At 35.6% G+C, this 26,618-nt stretch overlaps 2 protein-coding genes across 9 annotated transcripts in view; both read left to right on the top strand.

The window, feature by feature from the left end:
* LOC122082814 (LRR receptor kinase BAK1) overlaps positions 1-220 on the top strand; it is a 13,141-nt gene extending 12,921 nt beyond the window's left edge. The window contains exon 12 of one of the 2 annotated variants that reach the window (XM_042650593.1): positions 12-220. The gene's annotated coding sequence lies outside the window, so the exon portion shown is untranslated. Of the gene's footprint in view, positions 1-6 lie in introns of both variants that reach the window. The other variant, XM_042650600.1, reaches the window with a different exon arrangement.
* A 6,184-nt stretch (positions 221-6,404) lies between these two features.
* LOC122082828 (protein ACTIVITY OF BC1 COMPLEX KINASE 8, chloroplastic-like) overlaps positions 6,405-26,618 on the top strand; it is a 25,817-nt gene continuing 5,603 nt past the window's right edge. For all 7 annotated transcript variants that reach the window (XR_006141421.1, XM_042650640.1, XM_042650633.1 and 4 more), the window contains exons 1-20: positions 6,405-7,033; positions 8,399-8,534; positions 10,002-10,168; positions 12,559-12,679; positions 12,822-12,922; positions 14,909-15,007; positions 17,883-17,993; positions 18,119-18,198; positions 18,342-18,411; positions 19,415-19,488; positions 19,617-19,686; positions 19,909-19,997; positions 20,117-20,241; positions 20,808-20,888; positions 20,985-21,045; positions 21,154-21,208; positions 21,302-21,400; positions 21,535-21,624; positions 21,964-22,023; positions 26,182-26,305. Coding sequence is in view for 6 of the 7 variants with exons in the window: in XM_042650640.1 (XP_042506574.1) it covers positions 6,545-7,033; positions 8,399-8,534; positions 10,002-10,168; positions 12,559-12,679; positions 12,822-12,922; positions 14,909-15,007; positions 17,883-17,993; positions 18,119-18,198; positions 18,342-18,411; positions 19,415-19,488; positions 19,617-19,686; positions 19,909-19,997; positions 20,117-20,241; positions 20,808-20,888; positions 20,985-21,045; positions 21,154-21,208; positions 21,302-21,400; positions 21,535-21,624; positions 21,964-22,023; positions 26,182-26,298 (2,295 nt within the window). In the remaining variant the exon portion in view is untranslated. The remainder of the gene's footprint in view (positions 7,034-8,398; positions 8,535-10,001; positions 10,169-12,558; positions 12,680-12,821; positions 12,923-14,908; positions 15,008-17,882; positions 17,994-18,118; positions 18,199-18,341; positions 18,412-19,414; positions 19,489-19,616; positions 19,687-19,908; positions 19,998-20,116; positions 20,242-20,807; positions 20,889-20,984; positions 21,046-21,153; positions 21,209-21,301; positions 21,401-21,534; positions 21,625-21,963; positions 22,024-26,181; positions 26,306-26,618) is intronic.

Below are 26,618 nucleotides of genomic sequence, written 5' to 3' on the forward strand. Positions count from 1 at the left end.
AAAAGGAAAAAGGAAAAAGCAATTATTTACCCTCTTACGTATTTTTTTCTTCCCTTCTTTTATCGGTCCTTTTTTTTTTGTCTTTATGTAAGCCCATCTTTTGTATCCAAAAGTGAAAATTCCTTATATTTGTGCATATGAATCTTTGGTGTGGGCTATTTTTGTATCCTCTGCTGCAGCCATTTCTTAATGATGATGTTGATGTTGATGTTGATGTTGATATAATGTTTAAAAGATCCACGATGGACATTGATTTTCTGGGTGCAGCAGGGCAACACCCAAACTCAAGCCTAAGGAAATTACTACTTATTTCCTTTGGATAACTCCTAACAAAACGGTATTCCAACATTCAAATACAAACCACGTTCAACTCCTCATTAACTGTTTCGCGAAGATGTTACTCACTAGGAGTCGTCTGGCCTGTTACCTTCTCCTCCTCCCTCCATAGTGTACCCATCTAAGAAAATCTTTATTTTCATTTCTAGATGGAAACATGATCTGAGTCTCCATGGTGATGTGATTTCAGCTGGTGTATCTTCCCCTCACCATGAAAAACCATCCCCACCCATCACCTACTATACTATCTGACCTTACCCACCATGACTCAACCGGTGTTGATTTTAGATGGTAGTTTATCTGTGGATCGGTATGGAATCAGCCAAGAATCAGGATTGGTGTTTGCTGATACCAGTGGATCAGTATTGAATCAGTCAAGGATTGGGATTGGTCTTGGGGATGCCAATCAGGCGATCCTCACCGATCTGATTTAAAAAAAAAGGAAACTATGGTACGGGTATTTTGTTAAACCTTCTGTTCCCTGGTTCTTCTGGATGATAATAATTCTTTCCTTTAAAAGAAAACCCTCAGGGCTAAAGAAGCTTCCATTGTATCTGTGTCATGCTCCCGGTAGCAATGCTTGGTGATACTACTGATCCAATTAATTGCCCTAATGAGTGATTATGCATTTTGTTGATCATGGATCACAGTTCAAAGTATTGGTAACAGATCGATCGTAACATTATCATTAGTACCCAACATTCAATACCAAACCGGTGGCATCGGTGGAGAGTAAAATGGTAGAATAAAAACCACGCATTGTGGGGAGTCCTTGTAAGATCTTTAGATCTCCTAGGAGCCACTAATGGTTCTGTTAACCTTTGTTCCATTTTTGAGAGTATCTCAGCAATGCAAATTGTGTGCACAATTGGAGCTCAATTTTTGTACTCATTCCATATTTATATCCATATCTAATGTCATTTTTGAATATTCATTAGTTCAACTGTTCAATAACTAATGCCATCCTGTAGAATCCAAATCAAAAATTTTAAATTTGAATTTCTGATGGGACAATGTAGAGCTCTCACTTTGTGGTCAACATCTTAAAGGCGAGTTCTCATAGCTATGGTTGATGCCAACAATTTGTTACTGGTATGTGGGTAACTTTTGTTAGGATATATGATGGTCATGGGTGTGAGACTTCCCGCTACATTGATGATCAACTTTTCAACCTTCTGTCCACTGAATCAGAGGTCCAAAAATCCAAAACCAATATTTATTAGTTGATAAAGAAGTACTTTTACTGCTATTCTCAGTACTAATTAAAATCGAAAATTAAAAAACTGCATAATTGTGAATCTGAGACAAAGATATGACGAGGGTTTATTCAAGATTTTTTTTTTTTCCTTGTTGACTCTTTGAAAGGAACAAGCACAATTCTTGTACAAATACACATCTCAAGGAAAATGAACAAGCTAAGAAGATTCATATACAATTGTGTTCTCTCAACATAACAGAATCCGTTAATTAGAAACAAAATCAAAGAGTCAACAAAACATGGAAGAAAAAAAACTCTAAAATACTCTTTGTTTCTTTGAGACTGAAACAGATAAATAAGAAAGATAAACTTAGATGATGAAATGGAGGACAACGAAAATAACAAAAAAAAAATTCTTGATGACTAGTGGGTAAATATTGGACGGTAGAAAAGAGAGGTTTATTCATCTATATGAATGGATATTCTCTTTGTTGCGAGGAAAGACAAGACCCTTCTCAGTATACAATTCAATATTAGTGTGTGGCTTCCCCTCCATTAGGTTTCCATAATCCTTGTCAATGTCAATTGTCAATCACTTGACAATTCTTCATACCTGCTATCAACGGCACTAATTCATTACCCATGGAATTTCTTGAGCCAACTAAAATGGTTATTCTCACTGTAACATCCTTTGAAATTGTCCTTTCAATGTTGATGAAGGTAGATGCATCCTTGCCGATCACAATAGCTGATGATTCTAGTTGTTAAACAATCTAAACCATGTTTCAATGCAAACATTTGTTCTGCAATGTCTTGCAGAAAGTGATGAGAGAGTAAACAATGCAATGATCTTATCAAAAGTGATTGTGTTGAGAGCATGAGCTGAACGATGGGTCCAAATCCCAGATTTTATGAGTGTGTGGAGTAAAGTGAAAAATTTGCGAGAGAACATTTTACGGCTAAAGCCTAATCTGAAAAATGAGTGATCCGTATAAAATCTTCTCTCATTAAGTATTTTCAAATTATAAAAGAAACAATGAAAATGCATCGTTTTAACGAGTAAAACAACATTATTATTGACAACAAATTCCTATTGGTTAACCAAAAAAGCATACCCTTAAAACTGAGACACATACAAATAGCAACATATTAAATCATCTTCTACCAAAAAAACACATATTAAATCATCAAACACCATTTTATACTTACTTATATTATCATTGGTTTTCTCCGATGTCTCACTATATATTGTGCCTAACATTATCAGCCCCATTGATAGAATCACATGATATTTTAGAAGGCCATGGTATTTATAGTTGAAAATTTCATGCCGACTAGGGGAGGATTGAGAAGTTTAATACATGTTTACTTGATGAAACTAAATCATGGGGAATCTCTCTAGTTCTCATATCAAATGAATGACAGCAATTGTCTAGCCCAAAAAAAAAAAATTTTGATTTAAAGTAATAGAAACTAGAAACCGTCTCTGAAAATGTTGTTGTAGTGTGCTTAATCCAAACTCACTACGAGGTCTCAGGTTCGATTGTGTAACACTTGCAATAACATAGTTGGTGGCTTGGGGCTTGTTTGATAACGTTTCTTCCGTTTCTGTTTCAAGAAAAGGCAGAAACATAAATTTCAGTTTCTAGAAACAGAAACGGAATTGAAGATGTTTGATAAGTCATATTTCTGGAAGTCGATAGTGACTAGTGAAAGAATGGCCACGAGTCTTGTTTCGCATGTGTCGTTTATTGAACCATAAATAGGTAGAAATTTCAATTTCTATTTTTGAAAACAAGTGAAACAAAAGAGTTTTATCAAACGCTTTTTGTTCCGTTTCTGCCGTTTCTGGACACAAAAACGTGTTTCTTGAAACATTATCAAATGGGCCCTTGGTGCTCATGTAATATAAACCCATCAGCTTCTAATTTCTCCGACCAAGCCTAGCTTAGCTTCAAAAATCTAATTAGGCTAAGCTAGACTAGATAAGGCCTTGCACTCCCATTTCTATTGTGCTATTTATGTATATGATTAGTTGAAATAATGTAAAAGCAATGGCTCCATTTGGTTGCAAGAAAATGCAAGTATTTCCCTAGGAAGTGAAATATTTTAGAGGAAAAGTCATTTTTTGTTTTTGGTTGTATGAGAGATGCAAATGTTTTCTTGAGAAATAAAGTATATTTTGCAGGAAATACAAATACTTTCCTTTCACTTCCCCTTACTTCCCTTACCTTGCATCCTTGCAACTAAATGTCCCAATATGCATTTGAATACTAAACTATGGTCGATCCACCCATGGAAGCTTTAATGTACTAACCACAAAATGTGTCACATGAATAATGGTTTGGTAAATCAAGCCGTTGAATAGAAAGGTCTTGATCTAGATTGATCATTTGTCAAATTTCATAGCAAAATTCAATCATATTAACCCCTCTATTGGCAGCTTTTTATATATATATATATATATATATATACCATTCATTTCTTTACACTTTTTTTTTGGTCAAATTTCTTTACACAATATAATGAATCTTCAAAGCTTGATAATACCATATGGTTAACTCTAATTGAGTTCAAATTTGTACTTTTGGTCTCATATTTTCAAATATAAACATTTAAAGTCTATACACTATTTGTATTTTTTTTTTTTTTTTTCATTGTTGAAATACTTGATCATATTTTTTATCATCCCATTCAAACCCGGTGTCATTTTAAACGAAATGTACTGAATAAAGTTTCTTCGCTGTTCTCATTTTGATTAAATATGGTCATACTTTTGTGTCACTTGTTTTCATTAAAGAGTAATGAATAGAGAGAATGCGGCAGAAACTGTTGATTTATTAGATATTGTGATTGGAATTAATCCTACTGACATTCAAAGCCCTGTAATTTGAGAATGCTGGATTGGTTTAGACCAGCTATTCATAGGTTAAGATGTGGTTGCAAGATTAAGTTCTTATGTAAGATGTTGTAGGATTAAGTTCCCAATGAGCAATCTGCTACCTCTGAGTGGCATCTGGATCCTTTATGCGCGGTGCACATTTAACGATCAAGAGCATATCTTGAGGAGTGTGCCCATGTGTTGAGGTGCATGCCTGGGTTGCTTGGTCATTGAATGTGTGCTACACCATGTGTTACGGTCTAAAGGAGCTAGATCCCATAACTTTTTTATTTGATCATATCTAATAAAGCTCCCTTTAAGAGGAATATATAAGATAATTACTATAGTGGGGAAAGCCACAAAACCAAATAGAAAAGGGGAAGAAAATCACCTTGTCATAGAAAGCCAAATGAATCCTGAGGTAGGATCAAAGTCAAAGTGAAGAATGTTCATGATTTACCCGCTCCTTTTCAAAATTTGGATTTGAATTCTTACTTTGCTTAGAAAAAGTGATGTTTAACCTCATAAGTCAAGCTTTAAGGCTCACTATTATGTTCTTCTCTGACCTTTTCATTCATCAAATTATGTTTCAGTCTTGCCTACTATTCAGTTTCAAAAGCTTGTGATGTTGAATAAAGTTGCTTAATTTTGTTTTTTCTCAATATATTTAATGATATTTGTAAGAAAATCAATACAAAATTGTATAAAAATAGAAGAAGGAAAATTCATTTTAGTAAACATTTATTCCAAAATTCTTAGTCTTTAGTAAATTTATAAGAAAAAAGCTTTTATAGTAGACTGTGGTACTTGGGCCAGACATATGAGGAAAAAATGATAAGTCCATCCCCATAAAATAAAATGATATTTTTTCACGAATTTCCACACGCACAAGAAACACATTCTTCACAAAAAACACTTCTCGCAAACTATAATAGGAGAACATAATATATCAATTTTACACTCTTAAGTCCTAACTAAATCATGTTCCAGGCATTTATGCATTTGAGTGAAATTACAGATAATGCCCATACTTTGAACATTGTGTTATCATTGAGTAGGGGTATAATAGGGGTGTCAATTAGTGGCCCGACCCGACTAAACCGATCGGGGCCGACCGTTTATAGACCGGCCCGGCCTGGACCGTTTATTAAATGTGTCGGGCTTGAGCCCGGCCCGTTTATAAATGGTCGGTCTCGGTTTTGCTACTTGGACCGTCGGGCGCCCGACTGAGAGCAACCGAATAATGCCTGACCGAGACCGGCCTATTGTGCACCGACTTGGCCCGACCCTTTAATGATTGTAAAATACCTATTTACCCCCCAAATTAAAGAATAAAAACTAAAAAGTAAAGACATGTTCACATTTTAAATAATGGTTATATTTGGTATCATTTATTGATTTATTGTCATTTTTTTGGGCTTGCATGAGTGGGTCGGAATATAATAGCACATTTTAAAGAGGGCCCGTTTAAAAACCGGTTAAAGCCCGTTTAATATTAAACATGTCTGTAGCCCGGTTAAGGCCCGACTAAAGCCCGATTAAGGTAGCCCGATTATAGCCCGAGACCGACCGACCGAATATAAAGTGTACCATGCCCTCAATAACTAAGCCCGATTAGTTAAATGGGCGGACACGGTGTAGCCTTTGAAAGTCTTCATGCCCGATTAAGCCCAACCGAAACCGAACCGGCCCGACCGGTTGACACCCTTTGGGTATAATGCGTCCATGTGATAAATTGATTTGTCACGTAAAGGATGTCATATACAGTTTTCCCACAAAAAATGCTCCAAATTCCAAAAATATAAAAAGGCTTAAAAGCTTGTGGGCCTGTGGCCAATCTCGAGCCGTGACAACTGAGACAACCTCCGAAGTTGTGTCACCCAATGAGAGGCCCAGAATCACAGAGTCTCATCCTCTGTCTTGCCACGTGGAATACCCCAAGCCACCAACCTCATTCCCTTTGATTTACTACACCTTTCCTCCTTTTCGTCCGTTTCGTCTCCTCCTCCTGTATCTTCTCTGTAGTCTCTCTCTCTCGTCTCTCTGCCACTGAACTGAACCAAACTCCCCTTCACTATCCCCAGAGGCCATGAAAATTATATCCTAAAAGACGCACAGAAACCCTAGCAATGGCAGCTTCTGTTGCTGCTGCCGCCTCTATTTTTCCACTACCGAAGTTCACGTTTCTCCGTCCGGAAACCAGTCTTAAGATTAGAATTCCGCTGTCCAGACTTCAGTTTCGGAACTCTAGGTATAATCTAGTTCTTCGGACTCGAGTCAGAGGAGTTCAGGAAGAACGGATTGCGGTTTTCAAGGAACAAGAGAGAGAGGATTCGTTGGGAGATGAAGTGAATGGCTTCAAATTGAACGGTAAGGGAGGCAGCTTCGGTTATAATGGATCGGTTCCTAGCTCTAATGGCAGCGCCGGGGTGGTTTTGGATGGAAATGGAGCAAGTAATGGGAGTTTGGCGAAATATACTGATGGGAACGGCGCTGCAACAAAAACGGTGGAAGGAGAAGTTTCCAGTTTGAAGTCGGAGGAGAGGAGGAAAAAGAGGTTGGAAGAGATAGGGCAGGAAGATGCCTGGTTCAAGAAATCTGTACAAGATAATATACAGGTTGGCAATCCATGTCATCTATTTCTTTCACTTCTTTTCGTTTTCCTTTTAAGGTTTTAAATTTTACGATCATGTTGTCCTTTCGTTTTAGTAATCTACTCTTACTGCAATCATCTTGAGAGAAGAGATTTGGAAAGGAGTAAACGTCCTACAAAATCAAAACATGAGGCCAGTCATTCCCTATGGCAATATCATGTTTTTTCTCTCTATGCTCCACTACAACAACATCTAAAACCTTATCCCAACTTAATGGGGTCGGCTACATGGATATTCCACACAAAGGCGAGTGCGAGGATCCATGCAAAAAGATTGACGGGTTATGGCTAATTATAATAAGTGCCGGCTGTCAATTTGGCGCACCACCACAAATTAGCCACCGGCTTATAATGATTAACTATAATAATGTATTGGCTCTCTACCAGACATACCATATAGATCGGTCAAGCCAAAGCGTCCAACATGCATTACATCTATTACCAAGATAATCAATCAGCCAACCTCCTTTTATGAAAGGAGGAATGAGATAACGAGAATTCTTGACAGCCCCGCTAAGCACGAAATATAATAAGAAATCAAAAGTCGGTATAATAAGAATTTTTTTTTACCATTTTATATCAACCCATATTTCGATCCATGAGTCCATGACCCAATGACCATCGAAGAGAACTACATAATTCAAAAGTTCCTAAGTAAGAAGGAGCTATCGGATTCAGATTGAAGGAGGTAAAAGAGCAAGGGGCAAGCCTAAAATGACCATAGGAGAAGTGGTGAGGAATGATATGCTTAGTCTCGGTCATGTCCCAAGTGTGCCCTTAGATAGAGCCTATTGGAGGGCAAGGATCAATGTAGCCAATCCTCAAATAGCTTCTCACTATGTTCCACTATATAATATTTAATAAGTTACATGGATAACTGCCCCTATAATAATTTAATTATAGTTTGTTGCTTTTGAGAGATAATATTGCTAAATGGCTAAGGAACGATTTCCGATAGATTTTCTGAATTGGTGGAGTGATCAAACAGTTTTTGCAGTTGGAGATTGAGGTGGATTTTTGTAGGTGTTGTTAGGGCAAGGAGGCACAGGGATTGATCCTGTTGCAGAGCTGTTGGATAGTATGACGATAGAACTTGAGACTAAAATTTCTCTGGAAGGTTGATAGACTGGGTTAAAGGTTGTGAAATGAGAAGTTAACATTAAATTGAAGCCCTTTATACTCATTTCAGCAGAGCAGTTTGCTACCCTGTGTCTGGAGTAGTTATTGTTAATTTTTATTTGGAAGACATTTTTCAAACTGCATGATCCTATTCTGAGAGATTTGGTCTTATCCTCCTCTTATCCTTCTGTTCTTGAACACTATTTTGCAGGTCTCTGTTGCACCAGGTGGCCGTTGGAATAGATTCAAGACCTATTCAACCATACAGAGGACCTTGGAAATATGGAGTTTTGTTATAACATTTCTCTTTAAGGCATGGCTAAATAATCAGAAGTTCATGTATCGAGGTCAGTTACTTCTTTTGCACTCAACTAGGCCCACCCATGAGTAGTAGGTTTATTCAAGACTACATGCTAGCTCCTTTTAGTCTTTTTGAGAGTTCTTGATTGTTTAAAAAGGAAATAATGGAATAAGCTGGATATATTCAACCAGAATGTAGTCACTAGTGGTGGTCTCTCCATTAGTCATGGAAATAATAGTCTTCTACTAGATCTGTTTGGAACACATTATGGGTATGTTTGGGTGATTGATAGGATAGACAATTAAACAGATCAACAGAATTAGAAAAAATGGATGGACCAAGGAAGAAATCCATCCAGCCCAGGAGTTGTACCTCCCTCTTACTCGAACACTTTGTATTGACGGTTTGACCGTTCAACGTTCATTTCTTCCCAACCCTGTTACAATGTTGTAGTCTTTTCAAGGGCATCCAAAACTATTATTATCTATGGTGCATCTTAAGAAATTTTATTATCTGTTACTGTAATCATTGTAATCGTTATGGCCAAAAAATGTAATAGCTTATTAGTAATAGTGGTTGTTATCAACTGTAAACTCCATAAGGGTACACCGTCTTAGATTTTCATAGACTTGTGGCTTTTAGCTTATTGTACTCTTTTCTAAAATTGGATGCATAGAGCACTAGATTCAACAATAGGAAATAGAATATAGCTAACCACTATATCAACATTCGCAATGCTCTGTAACAGTACCAGTGCACTAATGCTGCCCCTGTCATTTCTGTTATCGAAACCTTGAAATATTGTTGTAGGAAATGCTATGAATCAACCAGGTGGATGTCTTCTGAAATCACACCTGATACCAATGCCCCTACTTTTAGGACGATGTTTACAATTCTGACAGCTGGATGGACAGGTCAAGGTCTGGTTTAGCCACATGTCAATTTCAGCCTCAAATTTAATCATTTACCATCTCATTTAATATGTCCATGCACCCCTCTTAGTCTTGGATTATTTAATGGTTTGTTTTGCCTCCTAGGCAACTTGTATTGGGCTGAAACTTAACATGTGGGCAAGGGGTGGTGGAATTAACCTGTCCACAAAATTTGTGCCCCACTACTAGAGTTGGCACAAGGCAGATATTTGATGCCAGGTGTGATTTTGAAGAGTCACCTAAGTGGTGTTCCATGAGAAGACGGGTTAGTTATTTTGATGGTCAATTTTGAATACACAAATTTTTTTCATTGTCAATATTCACATCAATTATAGTCTAAAACTGTTGCACCTTGTTTATTACGAGCAAACATAAGGAAGATGTCTGGCCATGTGACCAATGTATATCATCCGAAAATTTCCCTCAAAGAATTAGACTCTCAAGGCCTGCATTAGTATGAAATATATAGTTATTTCGCCTCTAGGAAGTTTCACCTTTTTGAAACCTTAATACGCTTGGATTATTTTAAGTATCCATGAGAGTTGTATGTTTGTATCTCAATGAGTGTGGTACATGTGCAGGAGGAATGACCGAGCAGAAAAAAATTCTAAAGCGGAAAGCCCTTGCCAAGTGGTTAAAGGAAAATATTTTGAGATTGGGCCCCACATTCATCAAAATTGGCCAGCAGTTCTCCACAAGGGTGGACATTCTTTCCCAGGAATACGTTGATCAGTTGTCTGAACTTCAGGTAAAAAAAAATTGTGGTTGAAATATGACTCATACATTCTTCATGGCATAATGCTCGTCTCCCATCCGTCGTCTTCCCCCCCCCCCCCCCCCACCCCCCCCCCCCCCCAAAAACTCCAAGAAAAAATAGAAGAAGAAGAAGACTGAGTTGGCTTTTGTGCCTCTCTCAAATATGGTTTATAGTAACATCTGTAGCTACACAAACAGCATTATCCTCTTCCCCTTGTGCAGGATTTCAAGTACACAGTGGCATTGATATCATTCATCTATTAATACTTTCAGGCCCCCCAAAAGAAAGACCATGGATGTGCCTAACCACCTACCTATAGTTCTAGATGCTTTTTAGTTTTTGATTGTGTATTTTGTTTACATTATTGGTTTTGCGTTCTGAATTATTGGATGTCCATTTCTATCTCATAATAATCTAATCATTTTTAAATGTTTGCCTTAAACATACATAAGAAACAGTACAGATTGTCATGGATATGAACTGAGGTTTTCGACCTTCTGATTTTCGAATTATATCTCATACTAGACAACTGTCTTGAATGATTGTCTTAAATTGAGTATAGAGACTTCAAATGTTCTCTTCCCCTGAAAGAATGGAATTCATTTTCAAGTATATTTCTGAATTCTGAATGGCTTCAAAAGCCTTAAAATTTTATTAGAAATGATTCCTTTTGGTGTATTGTTATGCTTTGCAAGCATTCAGATTGTGACCTTCTGCTTTCCTGTCAGGTTATAGTTACTCAAGGTCATGCAGTTGTATCCAAGTGATCTACTGAGGTCCATAAACAAATTGATAGACAACCAGGGAGAAACTATATTTTATTTAGAATGCCTTGTACTCCTGCAAATGATATATGGGATCATGGTTGGGTCTGATTTCTAAAGCAAAGATTGCTGGTTGAGTGAGAAAGAATCATTTCCTCTGCATAGGAACAAAATATAAGAAGGAAAGATGGGAAATGATTTGCACCAGATCTCTGGTTAATGATTCACTTTTGTACCATCTATAGAAAAAATGATGACATTCTTGGGTTAAGGAAATAGAAGAACAAGTTGGAGAAAATAAAGTGGGTCTTTGATCTTTTTACAGTTCATCTAGATTTGCATGCTCCAGTACTTTTGGACAGCTGAAGATTAATAATCAAATAAAGGAGCTTGGCAGCAAAATGTCCATCTTATCATCCAGATTCACAAAATAGATAGTAAATTGAAATTGCTAGAAGAATCTTATGTCCATACTATTTCAGTTTCAATGGAATAATATATTCGTTCAGGATGGGACATGTTAGAGGTTTTCAAAAGCTTTAGTTGAGATATTGGTGTAGATAGGTTTCTAATTATAAAGTTTCTTCAAATTTCACTTTGGTGGTCATTTCAATTGCTTGACCAGAATGAAATTTTTAGTTATTTCTCTTATTTAACAAAGATGAAGCAATATAAGACAAAGCCGAACACCTCGAGTTTGTTGAGGCATGAATTCTATTGAGACTAAAAGGAGAAAAAGAGTCCTGACAAACGTGGGTCATGACATTGATGTTGTTTAGTTAAAAAGGTATGCACAGCGAGTAAGATTCATCGATGTTGATTGATGGTTACGTAGTTGTGTTTCATTCACATTAACATCTAACATCTAATTGAATACAGGATCTGACAAATCCAATAAATAGGAAGAATGCATATAATGAAAGTTTGTCTACATTTTCTGAGAACCATTTGAATCAAGCACCGATTCAAAGGGTTCTCAAAAATGTCGAATGTAATTCAAGCAGAAGATAAGGTGAATGTTATAGATGGATTGAATTGGTAAACAAGATTCAAGATTCAAGGCACATTACTCTCAGTGTGATGTCATGTTCAACACCTTATAATACTTGACCTGCATTCTTAAAGTACAAAAAGTAGCTTTTAAGATAGCTTTGTTTGAAATCCAACTTTTTAAGCCAAAGAACATGTTATGGGAGAAACTGAAATATCCTTTTTTTTTTTTTTCCTGAAAAAAATAATTGGAAATTTTATGAAACAAAAGAACCACTTTTAACTTATTGGTTGATGGCCCTATATCAATATTCTGGCCAAAATTTTGAACCCCAAGCAATATTGACAATTGAAAATGTAAAATCTTGCATTAGTTACTGTTTCCATTTCATTCGCCTTTTTTGCTTAATTTTTATTGTTCTGTTTTTTGAATCTGCTCATCCTTCGCAAATTTTTCAAATTGCTATATATATATATATATATATAAATAAAAACATGAAATAGCTGTTGACCTTCCGCATTCATGATCTCTGATATGGAAACAGTGTTCTTCAGCTGTTGGAGCTTCATCTTCTTTCATTCTTGCTTCTTCCGTACAATTTGATGAGTGTTGCAGTTTGAATGCAGGATCAAGTTCCTCCTTTCCCATCAGAAACAGCCGTTTCTATAATTGAAGAAGAGCTTGGAGCCCCTGTTAATGATATTTTTGATCGGTTTGATTATGAGCCCATAGCTGCTGCTAGTCTTGGTAACCTGGATGTACTCTTACATGTTATTTGGTAGTGAATTTTGTTCAAGCGACAAATTCCCCTGACGTTTTTCTTTTTGAATGTATGGCCTTAATATTTGATAAATAAATGAAAATTGAGTTACCTACTTCTTATGCACAGGCCAGGTTCACCGTGCAAGACTGAAGGGGCAGGAAGTCGTTGTTAAAGTGCAAAGGCCTGGTCTGAAGGATCTTTTTGATATTGATTTGAAAAACCTGAGGGTTAGTAATTAAACTGGTTTTGGGTTACCATGCTTCACTTAAGAATAATATTTTTTATTAAAATTTCTTTCACTTAATCAATTTCCTTGAAATGGGGAGGGAGGATTCATGTAGTCCAACTCAATTAGTTGGTATCATCTTGATTGAGATTTTTTATTTTTTATTTTTTTAAATTGCTTGTACTTGGTACTGCTGTTTCTTGTTGTTAGACCGGTATGGCAACCCAAGAGGGCGGTGAATTGGGATTTGCAATTTTTTGTCAAATGTGGATTTAAAATTAAATGGGAAGACCCACAAGGATTTAGAGCGGTTCGGCCTCTTGCCTACATCCACTACCTAAGACACTCCGTCTTTGGACTTTTCACTATCACAATTGGCTTACCGGTGCCAATCAAACCACTTTAAACCACAGTTGGTCTCCCAGTAGCAATCAAACCACTTCACACTTACCTTCTCCCATAAGCAATTGCACTTCAATTCTCAAAGAATGAAGAACAAAGATACAAGCCTCTTAACAGGCCAAATATACAAATAAAGCTCTCTTGTTCTCTCAACCATTAAAGCCCAAAGTATGTTTCCAATTTGGTCAAAGTAGATAATATGCCTAGAGTCTTGTTGAGAGAGTCTATGTTCCATATTTATCGGCCAATTACCCCCAATTGGAATATCCAACCATTATGACCAATTTGGTGCAATACACGCTTGACCGGAAGTCTGTTTGCAAGGTCTGAATGTCCCTTGGCTCCAGCTAGCCGTTGGACTACTAATGGGTCAAGATATAACCATTGTCTTGAACATCCAGTGACTCCAGTTCTATCACCTGGACGTCCCTTTGCTTGGACTGAAGACATGCCTTCGGGACAGAAATCCATTGCCATGTTCGGATGCCTGGTTCCATATCCGGGCGCCCTTTCTTAGGGACTGAGGGCATGTCAAAATGGCATGCCCCCGGGATAGAAGTCCCTTTACAAACTGGATGTTTGGTCAGCACTTTTTTATGGAATCTGGTTTCAGCCTGGACAAGTGTCCACTCTAGATTGTAAGTCACTTTTTTTATTTGGTCAACTCCCCATTGGTTTATTTGATCTCCATGAATACATGGGTGACTTATTTACCAAATTCACGAGGGCTTAAAGGTCAGAGACAATTACATAGGATTTTACATTGAATAAGAAAATAACACTCTATCCTATGTTCGGTGAAGCTTGGTTGATCTTCCAGCTTTCTTGAATTATTCAACTCTTGATATGCTCATGACTTTTGAAGCTCCAAGTTAGTGCTCCAAGCTTCCAATTTTCTCTGTCTTTATTTTCTTGTCTTTGAATTTTCAACCTTGCTTTATGCTTGATTTGTCCATTCAACATTACTAATGTTTCTAAATTTATACACATCAAACACATCCGTATTCCCCTCACCATTATTCCCATGTTTAGATCATCACCAATACATAATTGAAAAATGCAATATGCCAACACTTGCCTCTATAAATGAGAATCATGAGAGCCTGCGATTCATGTTTAATATGTATATAATGAGCAGCGAGTTGGATACTCTATTGTTCTTAAAAAAAATTATTATGGCTATGCTAGTATTGGGTGCTAAGACATAAGATGTTGATAAAAAATCAGATGGTGCCGGGGGGATTGGGTTATGAATGTCTGATGAATGTGCAAATGTCTTATGTTATATTAATCTTTCCTTCAGATATTCCAATATAGTGACATTTATGGATTGATGCATTGATGCAAGAAGTGTTCCAATATAGTGACATTGATGCATTGATGCAAGGAGCAACTGAGTTAAGATGCTTGTTATATTGCACTACTTTCAAAATGTGTTGTCTTTGTAATTATTGATAATTTGTATACATATCTAGAAGTAAAAAAGAAATCTGTTGATGCTTGCATCTATAAGTATTTTGTGTCTCTGTTTTAAATTGACGAGCTTCTCTCTCTCTCTGATATTCTGGTGATTTGGTCCCCCCAGGTAATAGCAGAATATCTTCAAAAGCTGGACCCCAAATCAGATGGCGCAAAGAGAGACTGGGTTGCTATCTATGATGAATGTGCAAGTGTCCTGTATCAGGTTGTGCTTTTCCTTGGATATTTTATTATAGTGACAATGGGACCTCTATGTGGGTAACAACCGATATTTGATGCTTTCCAATTCGAACCACTTTAAAGGATGCACTATACTTACTGTTAGTATTGGATGAACTCAAGTTTCATTGTAAATATTGAAAGCTCCTTTACTTGTATGTAACAATCTGATAGAAGATTGAACATGAACAGATAAGTTTGGTAGGAAAGCTCAGAAGGCACCCTAATGTCTGCCAAATTTCCAATTAGTGTAGTCAAGCTGTATAGGTGATAACCTCCCAATTCAACCTTTCATGCAAGATGTCACAGTGCACCTATTGGATGCCTAAGTGGCGTTAGTCAAACAAAATTAGATATTATACTCGAAGTAGCAATAGTGTTGGCATTTACAGAATCACAGTTTAGATCTTTGTTTATTCCGAGTGAAAATAAAGAAGGGAAAAAGAAAAGGGATTACATAAGCTGCATATGTATAACTAGGAGGATTATCTGATTGAAGGGGAAAAAAAGTACTGTACATGAAAAACTTACAAGAGTGTGAAAAATGGGCACTGAGCTCAGAAAGGAAGGTCACAAAATTCATTGCATGCATTACATCATTAGAACAAAAGAAAAATTGCACACAAGTACAATTTTTGTTTGACTAACGCCAGTTAGGCATCCAATAGGTGCAACGTGGTAGAGCATCTTAAAGACAGATAATTGGAATCCCTAGATACTCTATTGTCTTTCTATACAACAACAACAACATCCAAAACCTTATCCCAACTTAATGGGGTTGGCTACATGGAGAATTCAATCAAGGACAAGCATGAGGATCCATGCAAAAAGATTGACAGGTTATGGCTAACTATAATAAGTGCCGGCTATCAACCTAACGCACCACTACAAATCAGCCAATAATAAGGTACCGGCTGTCTACCTAACGTACCATATAGATTGGTCATGCCAAAACGTCCTACATGCATTATGTCACAACCAAGACAATCCATCACCCAACCTACTTTTATGAAAGAAGGAATGAGATAACGAATTCTTGACAGTGCCGCTAAGCACGAAAGTAACAAGATGTACACACAACTCTGCACTGAAAATTAGATGTGCAACACACAACTCCGCATTGAAATCTAGATAAGCAACCCACAAGTTGATCTAGAAGTACCTAGCAGTTCAATGCACTATCATAAGGCCCACCACCACAAGCAACCAATTACAACTCATGTGCTTTACGTCCGCCACCATACCTACTACAATGTAATAAAGATTTGGTAGAAGAAAGCTTGGTAGCCCCACCAAGCACGAATGATAAGGTTCAGTGGGCTTCTCGTGACATCGGTGGCGGCAAACCACCCATGTCGTTGCAGTCCGAACACTTCACCGGACCATTCAATCGGTAGGAGTGGCAGGCGGTGTGTGCAAAGGGCAATGACGTAGTCAACGCAAGTTGATGAATCGCGTTTCCTAGGAATTCCTCATTTGCCCATTTTAATTGTGTACATAAACAATATAATGTGACATTACTGAATTTAAAATTTAACCATTCTAAAAGTACTTGGATAATTGTCCCTAACCCATCCCTAGTGTTGCCAACACTTTGGCTACACTGGTTTTATTCTTTTCGTTTCAAAATGTCCAAAAACTACCAATCATTAGTCTTTTTGTAAGCATTTAGGAAAACATGTTGTGGAGTTGAAATATTTCCTTAAACCACCTGCCCGTAGAAAAAAAAGGGGGGGTGGGTGGGTGGGTAGCCGACAGAAAAAAGAGTTTGGAACATGTCAAATTTAGCTGATGTGAATTAAATGAAGTTGATCGTCTCTATAAGGCCTTTTGATAATTGATGCCTACTGGTGGGATTACCTCAGTAATATAGAAAATCAACCTTCCATTTTTATTTTTATCTTGGAGGTAGTGTATAATCTTTGCAAGTTCTCTTTCTTGGTGAGCAAACTGGGTGCATATTACTCATGATGAGATGTTGAATGCCAATTAAATGTTTGTAATATCACATAGATGCTTTAGCACAGCAAACACCTTGATGTGGGGCAATGTTGTTCAAGTGACTTCTTTCAAGAAAGGTGAGACATTCAGATCTTAATTCTGTGTAATCTTGAGGGTGGAGTATTGGTGAGTTGACTGTTTCATTTGGTTTCTGGTTTGTAATCTTAACCAACAGGTTCTGGACCAAGGTTTTAAATCTCAGGATTGGTCTTAACCGATACTAATCCAGATCAGATCGGTATTGGTCGGGATCAGACTGGATCGGATGGATTTACCCTTTTTTCTTTTAAATTGATGTTTTAGACCATTTTACCCTAATACCTTACCAGTGGATCGGTCTCGGCTGATACCGATCCAATTTTTAAAACTATGTACTGGACTGAGAAAATCCAGCAAGGAGACATGAGTTAGAAAATAAACTGCTGATGTATAATTATTGCCAACAACATCAAAGACATGGAGTCCGTAGAAATAAAACCCAACAATTTTTATGGCATGAAAATGCTTGTTTGTTTCTTTTTCATCCTGATCTGTCTTTATTTTTTGATACATCAAGAAAAATGCATTTATGAATATAAAGGAATTTATTTGTACAGTAAGTTTGTTTGCTTTGCTTTGTGTCTACTTAAGAAAAGGATATGCTTAAGGGAAACGTCACCAATAGATATTGAATTGTGTGAGCTAAAGCGGATATCAACCTATTGAATCCAAGCTCCAACTGGTTATTATTCTCAGATTACAAGTGCTTTATATGAATACAACTTGTTCTGAATTGGAAGGTGTTGCTTTCTTTTGACTTTCCATCTTTGTTCACATAGTTATCCATTAGTTAACAATTGATGATAACATACTATTCTCAGGAGATTGATTATATCAAGGAAGCGGAAAATGCAGAATTATTTGCAAATAACTTTAAAGGCATGGCATATGTAAAAGTCCCAACAATATACTGGGAGTACACTACACCACAGGTTCAGTCTTTCAATTCCAAGTTTATACTATTGAACATTTATATTCTGCATCAATATTCTTTATTTAATAGGGCTTTACTTTTGGTTGTAGGTTCTGACAATGGAGTATGTACTTTTGGTTGTAGGTTCTGACAATGGAGTATGTCCCTGGTATAAAAATAAACAGGATAAAAGCGTTAGATCAGTTGGGTGTTGACCGCCAAAGGTAGGGATACTGTTCATTGTTACAATGGAATCATGTAGGAGGAAAATATGTAGCTTTTGTCTATAAATGCCTTCTGTTGAGGGGAAGAGTTAAACTTTTCTATTGCTAACAATAAATTTGGTCATCGTGTGGTATTCTTGCAGGTTAGGCCGCTATGCTGTTGAGTCATACTTGGAACAGATTTTATCTCATGGTTTTTTCCATGCTGACCCAGTGAGTTCATCTCAAAATTTTCATGTTAATATAAAGTTGGAAAAAGCACAGTACAAAGTATTTAAAATTTTAGATTATAATAGATTTGATGCAAGACGTGGGAAAGATGTTTGAGTGGACTTCAGTATCTAGATCAAGCCATCATTGCAAAGACCAAAAGTGTGAGATCAAGAATTTTTATCAGGACCATGAGTTAGTATCTACACCTGACATGAAAGATTATGATCACAAAGTTAGAAGGTATCCAGGAATATTAGTTAATTTTTATCAAGTTTGCATTTACAAGGAAAGAGTCCTAATGGACAAATGGAAGTCTGAAGAATGTTACGTGAGGGATGAAAGATCTCAGGTAAGTCTCCTAGTCTGAGGCAACTGCTACATGGTAAGAATAGATGAGAAATGAAGGGCAGAAAATCATGCAAGGAAGTCATGTTTATCCAATTAGAAGACCATTTTGTAGTACAAATACCAAAGATTTTGAAGCTATTTCTCAATGGAGGAAATTAATCTGAGAATTATACAAGTGGAAAAGAACGCACATGCTCATTACTCAACTCAACCCACCAGAATTGAAAAAATTAATTACTGTGATGTCCTGTTTTTAATCTTTCTTCATACACTTGGAAATCCGGTTCATTCCTTCAAGTCACAGCCACCTTAGTCCAATTTACTTAAGTTTGATCTCCATTGGTCAAAAGAGATGTTCTCTTCATTAATGCTGGTTATGCTTGTCACTTGGGGGAATATTAGGCGAGTATTATAAGTTTATAACATGGGACTGATTTTCAAGACAACCAGGTGAGTACGTGATATTGCTGTAAACTGGTGCAAGAGAACACCAAAATGATTGGAGAAACTTTTAAAAATAAGGTTTATGCTATGTATTTGGGAGCTGGGGGGTTCTTTTGTTGTCCTATTATTTGTAATACAGGCAGAATGATCTGTGAATTTGAATTCTTCCTTGCTCCAGCAGTAATAGAAAAAACCTTTCTTTTGTCTGCAGCATCCTGGAAACATTGCTGTGGATGATGTGAATGGGGGACGGCTAATATTTTATGATTTTGGAATGATGGGAAGGTACTTTCTGTTTTCCATGTGTCTTCTGTTGGGAAAGAATGTCTCTGAGATAAATCCCTTTCTAGAGTTATCGAATCAAGTGATTCTCGTATGCTGCATTTAACTAACACTTTCTTGGCACCTCGCAGTATCAGTCCAAATATCCGGGAGGGTTTACTAGAAACGTTCTATGGAGTTTATGAGAAGGATCCAGATAAGGTAGCTCTATTCTTTTGGTAACTATCAGCTGGATCATTACGTATATTAGGCTTTCATTTGTAGTCTCCACATTACATCCTGAAGGTTCCAAAAAGGGTAGTACTCCTGTTGATTGAGAGGATGTTCAAGATAGATGCTTTTGTGGTTCATAATTAATTGAATTTTACTTGTTTATCCGGGATATAATCATATAAATTAATTGAAATTTTTCTCTGCATACAGGTGCTTCAAGCCATGATTCAGATGGGTGTTCTTGTACCTACTGGAGATATGACAGCTGTTAGAAGGACGGCGTTGTTCTTTCTCAATAGGTCCTTTCAGTAAAGATGAGGATGTGGCTTTTGTTTTGGAAGGAGCTAGTAGAACTGTTTTATTTTTACATCTCTGTTTGGCTAGTTTGCTTATCCATGGAGGTAAACATCATTTCCAGCTTTGAGGAACGACTTGCAGCACAAAGGAGGGAGAGAGAGATGGCCACAACAGAGCTTGGGTTCAAAAAACCATTGAACAAAGAGGAAAGATTAGAGAAAAAGAAGCAGCGCCTGGCTGCAATTGGTAATGAACTAAGTAATTGTTTATCCATAAGAATTTAGGTTCTAATGTCAAATTTCCATTATCCAAATGGGTCTGGCTTGATTTCTACCAAGAATTAATTATAGTCAGTTCTTCGTATATTTAGATATTTACTTTAGGACTGTGCCCAAGCCGCTCCCAAGGTGAATGGGAATCCATTCACTGCGGGGCTTGAGATTCATGTGGGGGTATCTGGAGGGTATTTTGGGAAGGTACTAAAACTCTATAGGGGTTTGTGAACCCTATGATGGTGGATGAACCATCCTCCATGGGTTTACGAAAACTTTTTCCTTTAGTTTTTGATATTAGATGTCAAGACTTATTTTAGCTTGTTCTGATGATTATAGGGTTGGGTTCAGTTTTTTGGTTTCTAATTCTTAAGTTTTCATAGTTACAGAAGTACAACTAGGTCTAGCCAGATTTAGATTTTACCATCCTTTCCATCAATTGCTTTTGTACTTCAGCTACTACATAGTTCATGATGTAACTTGTTAAAATCAATATTGGACATACACTTCTGTCTACTGAATGTTGGGTTTTGTTTACAGGAGAAGACCTACTTGCCATTGCTGCAGACCAACCTTTCCGTTTTCCTGCCACTTTTACATTTGTTGTTAGAGCATTTTCAGGTGTAGTAGCTACTAGCTAGTGACCTTTCCATTCTTGGCTAGTTATTGCTACTCGACTAATTTTTCTCTGACAATATTGAGTCTTAATCTGTGCAGTGCTCGATGGCATTGGGAAGGGCCTTGATCCTCGATTTGATATTACAGAGATTGCTAAACCGTGAGTGTGGCCTTAGTAGCCAGATCTCTTTCTTATTGGTTGATGAAAGTTCTCTGAGATTGGTGGCTCGGTATTTTACCTTTCTGACATGTCTTGCATGCCTTACAGCTATGCGATGGAATTACTAAGGTTTCGTGAGGCAGGTGTCGAGGTCATCATAAAGGCAAGCTTCTTGAATTTTTATTAAGTTTATTGTGATCACATATACTACAAATTGTACCTGGCGAACATATATTTACGGTTGTAAACATTTCAGGACTTTAAGAAGAGATGGGACCGACAATCCCGTGCATTCTACAACATATTTAGACAGGCAGATAGAGTTGAAAAGCTTGCTGAAGTCATCCAACGACTGGTAGTGATTAAATGACCTGTTTTATGCAGTTGTACTACATCTAGATTGTTTTAGTGATTTAAATTAATTTTGTTTCTCTGTCAATCTCTGGTCCTGGAATGACTTCCCTAATTGCTCTTGCTTCTTTCTTACAGGAGCAAGGTGATCTGAAACTTCGAGTTAGAACTTTAGAATCTGAGAGGGCTTTCCAGCGTGTTGCAGCTGTTCAAACAACGGTCGGAAGTGTAAGTGTAGATGCACTCTAACTTTGAACAATTCCGTGAATCATGGTAAAAAATCATATCTTGATTTACTGTGAGATTTTTTATGGGGGAGAAATAAGCTATTTCTCATTAGGAATCTAATCTCTCAATGGAAGTTAGATCTTCCCCAGTTTCTGAAATCTTTGAAAGTATTGCAGGATTTTCAGATAAAAAAAAAAAAAAAGGAAAGATATACATATTCCTGTCTAGTGTCACTGGCTGTGTCACTTGGAGATTCTCTTGAATAATTAGAGAAGTTTTCGGTTAGTTTTATCACACATTTTCCCTCTGAACTGAAGCTCTTTTTTGAATAATCAACAGGCAGTAGCTGCTGGCAGCTTCATAAACCTTGCTACAATCTTGTATCTCAATTCAATTCGAGTAAGCTATCCAATTGATCTGTCTTATTATATTCTATTGTGTGTATATATATATATATATATATACACTGGCAAAAAATCTACGTGCAAATGCACGCGGAGAGAAAAAATACTACAAACTAACCAAAGCTATATGTATGATAGTACGTTGACAGAGATGGTGAGAGAGGGAGAGAATATAGAGAGAGAGCGAGAGAGAATACAAGTGACATAAAATAGAAGGGAGGTAGAGGTAAGGGATATATGCATGGTAGAGGATGTGAAAAATAACACCTTGAAATTTAAAGGTAACAAATGATATAAATATTTAGCAAAAATTAAAAAAAAAAATCTCAAGTAAAACCTGCCTTTTGCCAAATATTTTTGAAATTCTCATAGGGGTAGAAGTTTGAAACTTAATGTCAAACTGTCTATAGATGAGAAGATCATCTATGGAAAAGGGAAAGCATTGTTATCAAGCAAATTCATGAATCTATTGAGGAAGAAAAACACTCACTACTCAAACTTCATTAAGATAAAAAAAAAACGAAAGGGATTCAGAGATTTATATATAATCGATCAACCACAATAGCAAGATAATGAAATAAAATAAAGCATGTTGCAAACAATAAGAGAGAATTAAGGTAACCATTGCAACAATAATTCATTATCAAAGAAAAACAATTGTAACTATTGCAGCCCAAAAAATGGTTCAAAATAATTATCAATTTGTGATTTAAATCACATCACATTATTCACAAAATAAGTGCATTGAATCGGATCCTGAACTTGGTTTCCATGAATCTATTAAGGAAAAGACACACTCACTACTCAAACTTTATTATTAAAAAAAAAAAAAAAACGAAAGGGATTTAGAGATATACCTGTAGTCAAGCCACCACAGTACCAAGATATGAAAGGAAATATAGTCTGTTGCAACCAATAAAAGGGAATTAAAGTAACCATTGCAACCATAATTCACTGATGAAGAAAAACAATTGTAACTATTGCAGCCCAAAAAAGAGTTCAAAATAGTTCTCAATCTGTGATTTAAATCTTATTACCTTATTCACAACATAAGTGCATCGGATCCTAAACTCATTCTCATACATTAACTCTTGTAATTGGTAAGGTCCTTGGATACGACGACAGCTAAGCAACTATTCAAGAAAGTGTTTTTTACCATAATTAACACTCAGCTATATTATTAACAGTTCAACCAGAAATTACATGCTCAAGACAATAATGAAACAAGAACGATTGTGATAATTATAGCATGAAAACAAAACCTGGTTTTAAAAGACTTACTGTGTTTGGTTGTTGGAGTGTTGTTCTCAGTTGAAATTTCACCATCAGAACACCTTCTTTTTGTTTCCGTGAGGAATTAACAAGGAAATCTTCAGTGATGGCTATACCAACATGTATACTACTCCAATTTGTACTCTTCAAGCCATAACTCCTATGAAACAACAACAGAGGAAAATTTTCAGGGAAACTGAAAGAGAAGCAAACTAAGGATTTTATTGTGTTCACCATTACCTATACTACTGGCGAGTGCCTTCATAAAACAGAAAAGTGGATAAAAAAATATATTGTACATAATGAGATCATCATTATTTGGAGAACCACATAAAACCTACTCAGAGCTCAACAAAACAGAAGAAATAGTTCTAAGAAATTGTGAGGGAAAGATTGTTTTGTACCATTATGAAACTCCATGTCCGCCTAGGATCATTGTAACAAGCAAGCAAACATCCCTTCTTACGTAGAGACCATCCCTAAAAAATGTAGAGCGCAGTGCTTTCTCTTTCTCATGAACAATGTTCTCAATTGTTCTTCCACTAAACTATGATATAGCAAAAATTCCTCCATCAACCTTTCTCAAGGTTAAGAGAGCATTTTCGATAAAGAAACTAAAAGGAAAACAATAGAGGAGAGAGAATCTAGAAAATATATATATTTTTTTTAAATTAGGAAAGCAATTGAGAGAGAATCTAGAAAATAAGGATTTTCTTTTTTTGTTGCAAATATAGATGATAAAAGAAATCAGTTTAGTTTCATTTAAAAAAAAAATGAGTCAAAACGAATTTAGGAAAACAATAGAGGAGAGAGAATCTAGAAAATATATAGTTTCTTTAAATTAGAAAAGCAATTGAGAGAGAATCTAAAAAATAGGGATTTTCTTTATTTGTTTTAAATATATAAGATGCAATTTGTTTAGTTTCATTAAAAAGAAAATTTTAAAATAAAAATCAAATGAATTTAGGAAAACAAGAGAGGAGAAAGAATCTAGAAAATATATATTTTCTTTAAATTAGGAAAGCAATCAAGAGATAATCTAGAAATAGGGAATTTCTTCTTTTTTTTTGTAAATATAGATGACGAAATTAGTCTAGTTTCATTAAAAAAAAAAAATGGAATGAAACAAATTTAGGAAAACTATAGAGGAGAGCGAGTCTAGAAAATATATATTTTCTTTAAATAAGGAAAACAATTGAGAGAGAATCTAGAAAATAGGGATTTTCTTTTTTTTGTTATAAATATAAATGATGGATGATATTAGTTTAGTTTTATAAATAAAAAATAAACAGAGAGAATATATCATTAAAAAAAAAAAAAAAAGAATAAAACGAATTTAGGAAAATAGACTAGAGTGAATCTAGAAAATATAATATAGATTTTATTTTAAATTAGGAAAGCAATTGAGGAGAGAGAATATAAAAAATAGGGATTTTTCATTTAATTATTAAGAAAAAAAAAACAAAGGATACCAAAAAAATAGTAAAATAAGAAAGATTAAAGTTAAGAAATTTAAATAAACAAGAAGAATAAGAAGGGTAAAGTAGTTCAATAAAAGATTAGCCATGAAGCATGAGTACATGCTTTTATAATAGTATGATAAAAAAATAAAAAAATAAAAAGGAATCAAACGAATTTAGGAAAACTATAGAGGAGAGAGAATCTAGAAAATATATATTTTCTTTAAATACAGAACAATTGAGAGAGAATCTAGAAAATAGGGATTTTCTTTTTTTGTTGTAAATATAGATGATGAATGAAATTATTTTAGTTTTATAAAAAAATAAAAAATAAATGGATTTAGGAAAACCATAGAGGAGAGAGAATGTAGAAAATATATATTTTCTTTAAATTAGGAAAGCAATTGAGAGAGAATCTAAAAAATAGGGATTTTTTTTTTTTTAAATTTATAAGATGCAATTTGTTCAGTTTCATTAGATAAATAAATAAATAAACGAATTTAGGAAAATAATAGAGGAGAGAGAATCTAGAATATATATATATATATATATATTTAATTAGGAAAGCAATCAAGAGATAATCTAGAAAATAGGGATTTTTTTTTTTTTTTTCTTTTTTTTTTTTTTTTTTTTTTTTTTTGTAAGTGGATTGACGACATTAGTTTAGTTTCATTAACAAAAAAAAAGGAATCAAATGAATTTAGGAAAACTATAGGAAAGCAATTGAGAGAGAATTTAGAAAATAGGGATTTTCTTTTTTTGTTATAAATATAGATGATGAATGAAATTAGTTTAGTTTTATAAATAAAAAATAAACAAAGAGAATATATCATTAAAAAAAAAAAAAAAAAGAATCAAACGAATTTAGGAAAATAATAGAGGAGAGAGAATCTAGAAAATATAATATAGATGTTTTATAAATTAGGAAAGCAATTGAGGAGAGAGAATATAGAAAATAGGGATTTTTCATTTAATTATTAAGAAAACAAACAAAGGATACCAAAAAAATAGTAAAATAAGATAGATTAAAGTTAAGAAATTTAAATAACAAGAAGAATAAGAAGGGTAAAGTAGTCCAATAAAATATTAGCCACGAAGCATGAGTACATGCTTTTATAATAGTATGATATGTGTGTGTGTGTGTGTGTGTGTGTGTAGCAAGTTATCACCAGTCGGGCAGACCACGATGAGGGCGGCATTTTAGAGTCAAAATCACAAGTCTAAGGGTACTTACACTTCATATTCTTGGAAGGGAGGGGGGGAGGAATGATTCCATCTACATGGTCAATTGCTTCAGAGTCCGGACCATGAATTCCCTTAGTTGCACCACAGCGAACTCTTGCCCATATACATATATTCAATGAATCTTCTGTCCTGTGTTTTTATCTCATTGTTTCTGATAAAGTGGTTTGTATGCTTAGGTGCCTGCAATCACAGCATATCTACTGTGTGCGTTTTTTACCATTCAAGTCCTGTTTGGTATTCTCAAGGTAAAAAACTTAGACCAACAGGAGAGGTTGATAACAGGCACTGCTTGAACCACTGGTGAGTGAATTTTGTCAGTTTTATCTTTCAAATCACATGATGTTATCTGTGTTCCCACTTCTCCTTACTGAACCTTAAATTTTATCATTTGAATGTTAATGGTTCATCCTACTGGAGATTGCATCTGATATACTGGCATATACTTACATATACTTATGTATGGCCCTACATTATAGCGACTTTCTGTTGTTTTAGTTGTAAACTCATGTTTAGATGTTACCTCCTATGTGGTATGCATCCGACTTTGGTAGCAACAAAGTCTATATCCCATTTCTAGTGTACTTGGGTATGCGGACCATGTTGTTTTTTTTTT

Source organism: Macadamia integrifolia, chromosome 1 (genome assembly GCF_013358625.1).
Source record: "Macadamia integrifolia cultivar HAES 741 chromosome 1, SCU_Mint_v3, whole genome shotgun sequence".
Lineage (NCBI taxonomy): Eukaryota > Viridiplantae > Streptophyta > Magnoliopsida > Proteales > Proteaceae > Macadamia > Macadamia integrifolia.